This window comes from Chironomus tepperi, unplaced genomic scaffold, assembly GCF_022539635.2.
Source record: "Chironomus tepperi strain 1889 unplaced genomic scaffold, CSIRO-AGI_Ctep_v1 contig_370, whole genome shotgun sequence".
Taxonomy (NCBI): Eukaryota; Metazoa; Arthropoda; class Insecta; order Diptera; family Chironomidae; genus Chironomus; species Chironomus tepperi.
Window position 1 is genome coordinate 20,411 of NW_027226492.1, and position 9,883 is coordinate 30,293.

Below are 9,883 nucleotides of genomic sequence, written 5' to 3' on the forward strand. Positions count from 1 at the left end.
AAAGATTTTTTGTAAAACCTAAAATTTTTTGAGAAATAAAATTTATTGATTTATCTAGAAAAATTAAGCTTATTAATTTTTCTGTAGTATGTCGGCGATCATAAAATTAAATGAAGATGGAATGCCTGTAATTCCATACAAATGTCTCATGAAAAACTGTCCTAATCCTGAAAATCCAGAAGTTGGAATTAAATGTAGTTTTTGTGAACGCATAGTTCATTTGAATTGTTCCAGTAAGGCAGGAGAAATGGATATCGATGAATGGTATTGCGTCAATGATTGTCTTAAGAGGGCAAAAGAAACGAGAAAAACAAAAGACGAAATTTCATCATTAAGGAAACAGTTGGAGGCGAATCGATTGCTTTTGCAAGGCATAACAGAACGTTTTGCAGCCAAAGAGCGTGAGGATAATGCCCGACAGGCTGAACTGTCGAAGTGCATTGATAAAATTAAGCATTTAGAGGAAGAGAATCGTCGATTAAGTCAATTTCATAATAGTGCGACAAAGGTAAAAATTTTAGCCTCGACATCTACACATAATGTCGGTCTGGAAGAAGATGCTGACGATAAATTTACTGAAAAGGATGCCCTGGAAGTATTTACGATTAATGAAGGTGATGAAGAATTTAAACGGCGTTTAACAGAAATATTTAAGCAGCCGACTCTGTCAAAAAGCGACAGCAATATGTCCTTGAGTCGTCATAAATCGAAACAAGATATCGATGCAATGAGTGAGGCTGAAAAATTGGCTTATTATCAGCGTCTTCATGTTCAAAGACTCGAAGCTCCCAAATTAATGAGATATTCAGGTGACCCAGCTGAATGGCTTACATTCAAAGCAAGTTACGAACGAATGAAAGAACGAGGCGAGTATGACAATGAGACGATGGTGGATAAGTTACGAGACTCGTTATATGGCGAAGCTGAACGGTATGTCAAGCCAAGACTAAATCAACCTTTCGCAAATGCTGATCAAATTATGGAAAATCTTCAAAAAAGATTTTTTCAACCGAAGGAAGCTGTCGCCAAGGCATGGGAAAGACTTGAAAACTGGACGCATATTCCAGACAAAAATCGAAAGTCTTTAGAAAATTTTCTCGTTGAAATCGACAGTTATATATTTCTGTGTAAGGATCTAAATTTCCAGCCGGAATTGCCAATTGCTATAAATTCAAGAATCACGAACAAATTGCCTTATGCGATCGAATCTAAGTGGCATTCTCACATTCATGACAAAGATTTACGTGGAAATATAGTAGAATTTTCTGATTTCATGTGGTCGTTCGTACCGAACCTTCCAAGCCGGGAAGTTTCAACATCGTCTAATGGAAATCAGTCGAAGGCAAAAGCAGCAATTAATGTTGTTCATCATGAAGGATCAGATAAATCCAAATTATTTGCGCAAAAGAAAGCAAATAAGGATAAACAGGATTGCTGGTACTGTGGTAGAGACAAGAAACATCAGCTTTATAGATGTGAAGAATTTAGAAAGCTGTCATACGAGGAGAAAGCTAAATTTCTCGCAAGTAATAAGATATGCTCAAAATGTCTTGCATCGAATCAACATAATTGTACGTCTTGTCCGAGATCCAGTAGGATTCCAAAATGTTACAGAAGAAATTGTACTGATCCTGCTTCACACACAACAACAATGCATCCGCCATCGTGCGATGGAGCTAAACAGCCTTCAGAACCGTCAAGCAGTAGTGCAACTGCTAATCTTGCATACAAATCGAACTCAACTTACTTTAAAGTTGTTCCCATCTTCGTGATAGATGGATATGGTAATAAGATTGAGACGACGTTGCTGATGGATAGAGCAGCAAGTGCCTCATTAGTCAACAAAGAACTGTTTGACAAGCTTCACATTCCTGGTACGCCACATAAACTCGAGTTAACATGGCTGGAACCGGAAACAGAACGTTTAGAGTCAAACGCATTTCTTCATGACTTAATAATTGCCCCAGTAAGTGATCCTGATAAACGCATTAGTTTACATGGAATGATTGCACTGCCAAAGCTTTCATTGCCAATTCAGGAACAGGATCCAGATGCAATAAAAGCGGAATATCCATATCTTAGGAATGCTTTAATTCCAAAGATTACAGAGCAAAGACCGCAAATATTATTAGGGCTTCCTCACGCCAAATGGATGATCTCGCATGAGACCATAGTTGATTTTACGCAAGAATCTGCGCCCATAGCAGAGCGTACGCCATTAGGTTGGACTATTTGTGGCGGATTGGTAGCCTCTAATTCAATTTTTCATTGTTGTACGTCTGATACGCCATGCATTCACAAGCTTGAAACTGATCAAGAAAAGGAATCACTGCAGGAACTCCATGATCTAGTTAAATACTTCAATAGTTTTGAATCATTGGGCGCTGTAGACGCAAACAAGGAATATTTAAGTATTGAGGACATCCGAGCGAAAGATGTCATGACAAAAACAATGAGAAGACAAGGATCCAGATATGAGATCGGGTTGTATTGGAAGGATGATAAATGTTCATTGCCAAATAACTATAGCACAGCGTTAAAACGTTTGTGCGCAACTGAAGCACGTTTAAAGCATTTAGGAATGACGCAATGGGCCAACGATCATCAAAACTCTTTGAAGGAACAAGGTTTCGTGAGAGAAGCAACTCAAGAGGATCTTAATCCGGAAGTCCCTCATAGTCGTATAAATTACGTAGTTGGATTTGTTACATTCAACAACAATAAGCAGCCACCAAAGCCTCGGTGGGTGGTAGATACAGCGTGTAAACACGAAGGTGTTTCACTTAATTCAAGACTGCTCAAAGGCCCTGACAATTTAGTTCCACTTACGCAAGCTTTGTTCCATTTTCGAGAAAGGAGAATAGCAATAGTAAGTGACGTTACGAAGATGTACCATCAAATCAAAATAAAACCTGAAGATCAGCAAGTACAGAGATTGCCACAAGAGTCAATAGATCGAGATTTACTGCTGGATCTAGGATCAGATGAAGATGTCACATCAAGAAAAGTTCTTGGTCTTTTTGGGATCCAAGAAAGGATATTTTTACATTCCAAATGACTAATAATTTGGAATTATTAAGTTTATCATTAGAACATGATTATCGTCCAACAAAACGCGAAGTGCTTAGCTTCGTAATGAAGATATTCGACTGTTTAGGTCCAATATCACATTTTCATATCAGGGGACGAATGATCTTGCTAGCAATTTGGAGACGAGGAATTGGATGGGAGCAGCATATCCCTGATGACATTTTTGATTCATGGATAAAATGGCTGAAAAAATTTGACGAAATAATCAAATTAGAGATTCCCAGACATTATGGATATAGCATTTGAAACTACAGCAATTTGTGGCACCAAGAGTCTCAGAGATACAGGAAATTACAAATATAAACGATTGGCGCTATATAGCCAGTAATGATAATGTCGCAGACGATGGAACAAAGTGGAATGACATCGATCAAAGCGATGTCAAAGATCCAGTTTTAGACGTAGAAGAGCTTGACGATGGTGAAAAGCTTTTATTTTCATGCATCCAGATAGCGACTCATCACACGAGTACTACAATTTTAAGCACAATTAATTATTTAAAATTCAGCAGGGGACGGTGTTAAGTAGTGACATAATTTCCCTAAAATATTACGGCTTAACGATTTCCTGAATTTTAAATTATCCAATTACATTCATGTCGGTCTGTCAATGCGCTCTAATTCCTCGTACTCTTTGCGTTCAAAACTTATTTTAGTTCTTTCTATTGACAAGTACGAGAGCAATTAGACGCGTTTATTCCGAAACGATTTGTATGTCACAATTTTTTGAATTAATTAAATGAATTATATTAATATTAAGTAACATTATACTCCTCAGGAATATAATCTAATCCTTATAGGAATTATTATCACCCACTAGCCCTGAATTATATCAAATAAGTTGATAATAAATTAAATGAAGTAAAACGGAAGGCATTGTGAGTGATTTTATTGATTTATATCTTTTCACACGGAAGTAGGGACCACTTGTTGAGGTCTAGCGTCGAAAGTCAACAGGTCTCAAAAAACTGCTCAATACTAGTTAAAGCCATTCATGATGAATTTGCTGCTTTCTTATCTTTCTCATTCGAGATTCACAAACTTAATAATGCATGGCAGATACCACAGATGTCTAGATTTTACTGGATGTAAAGTCAAATAAATCTTGATTGTATTACTTGTGTGATTTTAACTTTATCGGTCATGACTTTTTGTTACATTTTTGCTGATTTTTTTTTTTTTTATGAGTTCTTGAAATTCTTGTTGCGGTTTCGAGGACCAGATCAGTCCGATTTCTTGGAACCTACGAGGTCTTTCATATTCCGGGATCTCCGGAGATCTGAAATTGAGTTCGAAGTAGAGATGTCAATACAAATACCCAAATACCCAAATATTTGGGGTATTTTGCACTATTTGGAGTACCCCAAATATTTGGGTGTAAACCCAAATTTATTTGGGTCTGCTTAAAATCTTGACTTTTTAGGAAATTTTTCATAAAATTTCTGATTTTCATTGAAATTTTTGTTTGTTTGTTTGTTTGTTTCCTTGGCTGGGGCGCACGAGGGCCCATTGCCGCGCGTAGGGAATGTCTGAAGACAGCAGATTGAAATTTTTAGTGTCAATTTTTTGCCAATATGAATTTAATCTCACATCTTTATTGAATATAAGTTATATTTTGGTTATATAATGGAACTTAGAAGAAAGTATAGTAAAGTTGCATAAATTTAGCATTATCATTACCAAAATCCTAACCAAAAATCATACTGATTATATCAGATCTACTGAAAATTTGTGGAAAAATTGCAGACACAATATGCGACCTTCAGAGAGATAATTATATTCCTGTATGCAGATAATAGAAAGTTAAATCTGCGTATAAAGAAGAAAAAAATATTCAAGAATCTGCTGTCATTGTCTCAGCTCTTGTGGGTGGCAATTTGGTCCAAAACGGTTACATTTTCAGTGGGTTTAAGAATAAAAACATTTACCAGATTGACTTTTTTAGCTCGTTATTTTAATTAAACTAAGCGGGGAATGGCTTTTACAATGTTGTAAAAAATGCTCAGCAGTTATTTGAGACAACTTTTACAAGAAATATTCTGCAAAATGGTCCTTAGGCCTACTTTTAAGACCAAATTTTTTTTAAAATATTTGTACAAATATTTGGGGTTTAATATTTGGGTATTTGGGTATTTGTACAAATAGTAAAAACCCAAATAATTGACATCTCTAGTTCGAAGTCGGCTCAAGTCAAATAAAATTCGTTAAATAAATAACGTTCGCTTTTTAGGGGGGAGTGGAGGTCTAGAAGTTCGTTTTTTTTGGGCAATGTAATCAGTGAATGGCCCCCTTGACAAAATCAGAATTGAAACTGAGCTCTAGACTGACATTGTTCGTATTGTTCGTAATTTCCCAGGAAATCCTAATTGCGAGAAAGCAAATTTCCCGTCATTAAATTGTAACACAAGCCATAAATCACAGTTCCTCTATACAGCCATCAAATAAGAAAAAGAAGGAACTGTAACACAAGCCGGCTTATGTCTGGCAAGATATCACCAAATCTGTCCCCATTCAAACGTCATGAACTGAATTAGCCGCTTTTTTAACGACACGTGTAAGAATTCATCCACATTATGCCCACTAAGCTGTCAGCTTCTCTAAAATATCAACTGTTTATTTATACCTTTTTGTAGAATTCATCTTGATTTTTTTTGGGATAAAAATAACAAAATTGTTTTGGTTGTTTAGGATATTAAATATAAATCTACAAAGTCATCCTACATATAGATATTCAGACTTGTTGACAGTATATTAGCAAGCATGGGCAATATTTAGGAATTTTCCGTACCTTCATACATCAATCACAGCATCAAATTATCTAAGTATGTGACAATTTTCTGTTAATCGAGTCTGTTTTAGATTTAGAAGAATATCTAAGTTGACATCCAGGCTGGATGTCCGAAAATTACCGGTAATCGGGATTTGACGGTAACGGATATTTACCGGACGGTACAGACGGATATTCGTCATTCGGACCCCTACATCCAGTTCTGCTTACTTGGATGGTCTATTCACTTATTACGTTACAGAATAACGATTTTTTTTTTCAAAAATGAGCCAGACTTGGAAGGACACCAATATGGAGTCTGGACTTCGAAAGTCTGGACTCCAAAAAAAGTGGGGTCCGGACTTTGGGACTTCGGGAGTCCGGACTCCAATGTCCTTTCAACTTTGAAATGAACCGTTAAATTCTCGAAATTTTCATGGATTTTCTCGGATTTCCAATGTTTAGATCAAAATGACCCCCCCCCCCCCTTTTATCCCTGACCGTAATTAAGTAAGTGATCAGCCCCCTTATATATTATTATTATTATTATACTAAACATTTTAGAGATAAAACGAAAATTTGCAAATGGCCTTTAGAAAAAAATGAGCACAAAAGAAGTTTTGGGATAGTGAATAAATACATAAATTTTGATAATGTTTGTTATTTTAATAATTTTGTCATAAATTTAACTAAAATTCTCTAGAAAAAAAGACATTTTTAAATTCATTAATTTTGAGGAACTAATTGGAATTAAAGTAGATGAAATAGAAAACTGTTAACGTGTTATACTATTATACTATTATACTATGTACCGCGACACACAGGTTGTTCATCACTGCGCTGAGCAAAAAGAGTCGATGTTCTATTTAATTAATTCTAAAGAACTGAAATTTGAGGCCATTGGGGTCATTCACTCATAATGTTACGCAAAAAAAATGGATTTCTGTGTTCACACTTGTGTGACGTGGCTCACAGGTTATCTATCACTGGTCAATATTATTAAAAAATCACAGACTTAATTAGTGAGCGGCTCCTTCCTAATATAATTTGAAACTTCATAGAATAGTTCCAAAAATACTCATTTCTAATGCTGTGGCAGCAATTGCTACCAGAAGGGGGTGATGGACCTTCTTCTGAGGAACCACCTTTAACTATTTCTCTGATTACTCACTTACTTACTTAATTCGCTGACCGTACAGATCAACTGTGATCCATGGCGTCCCTCAGATGTTGCCTATAACTGGTTCTATCGCCGGCTTCTCAGATTACTCCTAAGATATATTTTAAAGACTAAGAAAGAGGTCGTTCTATTGTTACAAGCAGAGTTGTTTTTAAAATCAGATTCGGGTGTGTTTTGAAAATATGTCACATACAAAAATGTGTGGATATGTGTGGATATGCGTGGACATTTACACATTTTATCCCTGAGCGTACATGACATATGTGGAATATGTGTTTATATTCTGTAAAAGAGAATTTATTTTGACAATCCTAAATTTACACGCTTTTTACTTACTTTAGTTCCTTGACTAAGGCGCATGTTAGCTCATAGCAATACATAGTGAATGTCTTAACCAAGCTCTATCTCCTTCAAGAATCTAAAAGTCAAAAAACATGATCTCAAGAGCAGAGTGAACTAAGAGCAACGCTTACGAGCATGGTTCATCAAGTACATATCAGGTGAACAAGCTCCTGGGAGCAGAGGCGAAGCCAAGGGGGCCATTGAGGGCACGGATCCCCCTCCGAGAATTGGAAAACCGTTTATTTTGTTACGTATTTTTATTTTTCAAAATTTTTTGTTTGCTCTTTTTAAACAATTTCAAATTTTTTTTCTTGCTACGTCCCTGCTCTTTCCCTGTTAGGGAGGAACTACTCAATGTCTCAATGTCTTCAACATTACCCAAATAGCTCTCTTTACCTTCCACAAAATCTGATAATTAATCTAATCTCAATCCAATTTTTGATATCCCCACTTCAACAATTTAAGGTCCGTTATCTAACAAGCGAACAGCTGACATAAAAATCAAAGTAAATAGCTATAAAGCACTAAAGTATTTTTATACTTTTTTAATGTCTTTTTGTGTAGATTTTTATCACTAATAAATTCAAAAAATTTTTGCCTGGTTTTAAAAATAAATAACAAAAATTTTTTTGCAAAAAATATTTCCTAAATTTAACTCATTAGACGATTGTAATAAATAAGATTGAACAAACAGATGCGTAGTGCGTAGGATGATGATGCGTGTGTTGTTTGACTGGTTGTCGTAGAACAACCAAGTTCAGATGTGACGGCTTTAAGAAGATGATGAATTGAGTCAAATTACATGGGAGAATTGGGGAATTCGAAGTGTGAATCAGATGCTGATTAAATGTCAAGTGCATACTTTCTCTGTTACTACAACTTGCACAGCTTGTACAGATTGTGCTCTGTGCCGGGATATATATTTTGAATCAGTGCTTGAAGTCGACTCATATTTTGTATGGAATCGACTTTGACATACTGATATTGAGCTATGCTTTAAAAGATAGATTGAAAGACTATCCAAATCCAGCCTAAAAGATGGCAAACCAGGAAATCAGAATCAAGAGCAGGCAAAAAGCATGCTCTCGGGAGTATGATCACCTAAAATATACTAAATTAACATATTTGTGAGCGTTGCCTTCAGCTAACTCAGTTATCGACAGCACGTTCTTTGCCCGCTGGGGAATAGAAATAGTAAAGATTACAACCGACCAACTCCGAACTCAACATGTACAAAAAAAGCAAAATAATGCAAACTGGAGTTGAAAACATTCCATTCATTTTAATATCAGCGAAATTTTCAGTTATTTTGTGTGAGTTTGACAATCGAAAGAGAGTATTAAAGGGAAGAAGGAGTGTATGTGGTTGGTGTCAGAATTCTTATGTATGTGAAGGCGTCGTTTTGAAATTTTCGAATTCGGATTCCCAAATATGTCAGTCAAACTTCACCGTTCAGTCTGTTTATGGACAAACTCTTCAATTTATTAGAATTATTTCAGAGAAATTTCCTAAAAAACTCTAAATTTTGCGTATAAATCTGGAATTTATTAAACCTACACCAAGCATCCTCCCTCAAAATATTACAGCCTATTCCGCTAGACATTAAAGTTTACTAACTAATATGTCACAAACTATTAATTGAATAAATTGATGTCTATCTCGCACGCTACAGTTCAATTGATTAACCCACACATGGACAATAGGAATGCCGTGACACACAAGTATGCTGAGTAGCCGGCTTGCCATCTGGTGTGCTTTACTTATGGGTTGTTCACTTATTACGTTCGGTTTTTAGGGGAGGTGGGTCTACGATTTTGTAACAGCCTTAATCAAAAAAACTTTTTTCATGCTCTATCTTTCGATAACTTCTGCCAAATCAAGTGTGCCTAGAAATTCGTTTGTTTTGCGTAATAAAATAAGTGAACGGCTCCTTAATTTAATTACTTTCTTACTTACTTAGTTGGGACACACGGGAGCAGCTCTATCTTTCGATAACTTCTTCCAAATCTCGTGTGCCTACCAATCGAATAGCCCGAGCAACACAATACAAAGAATTCCATTTTTCATCAAATAAATGAGTCAAAATCAGCCTTTACAACTTCGTCAGATCCAATTTTGTGTCGACGTTCCAATGTCCATAGCAAACACACTGTGCTACTCGGGTATGATTCAGATTATGCTAATTCATTGAACTCTTAATTTGTGATATTTTATTGAGATTGAACGATGAAGATAAGACTGAAGAATGAAGACGATCCATAAAACCAAACATGTTTCTTGGTTCTTGTTTTTGCCACAATAAATGAATGAATGAATAAATTCCAAGTCAATTTCTCTCAACAACAGCCAATTGTGAGCATATTGGCCTAGTCTACTCACAGATATTTTTATGATCATTTTTTTTTTATTATTTCAAGGCTGTGAGAGGAAGAGAGAGGAACTAAAAAATGAGCACATTTTTTTCTCACATTTTTTTATTCTCATTTTTTTATGTATTTATTTACA

At 35.7% G+C, this 9,883-nt stretch overlaps 1 protein-coding gene across 1 annotated transcript; it reads left to right on the plus strand.

The window, feature by feature from the left end:
• Window positions 1-247: 247 nt before the first annotated feature.
• LOC139095636 (uncharacterized) lies at window positions 248-2,346 on the plus strand. The gene is made up of 2 exons (XM_070647024.1): window positions 248-2,222; window positions 2,336-2,346. The coding sequence occupies exons 1-2, from the start codon at window positions 248-250 to the stop codon at window positions 2,344-2,346; spliced, it is 1,986 nt and encodes a 661-aa protein (XP_070503125.1).
• Window positions 2,347-9,883: the final 7,537 nt, after the last annotated feature.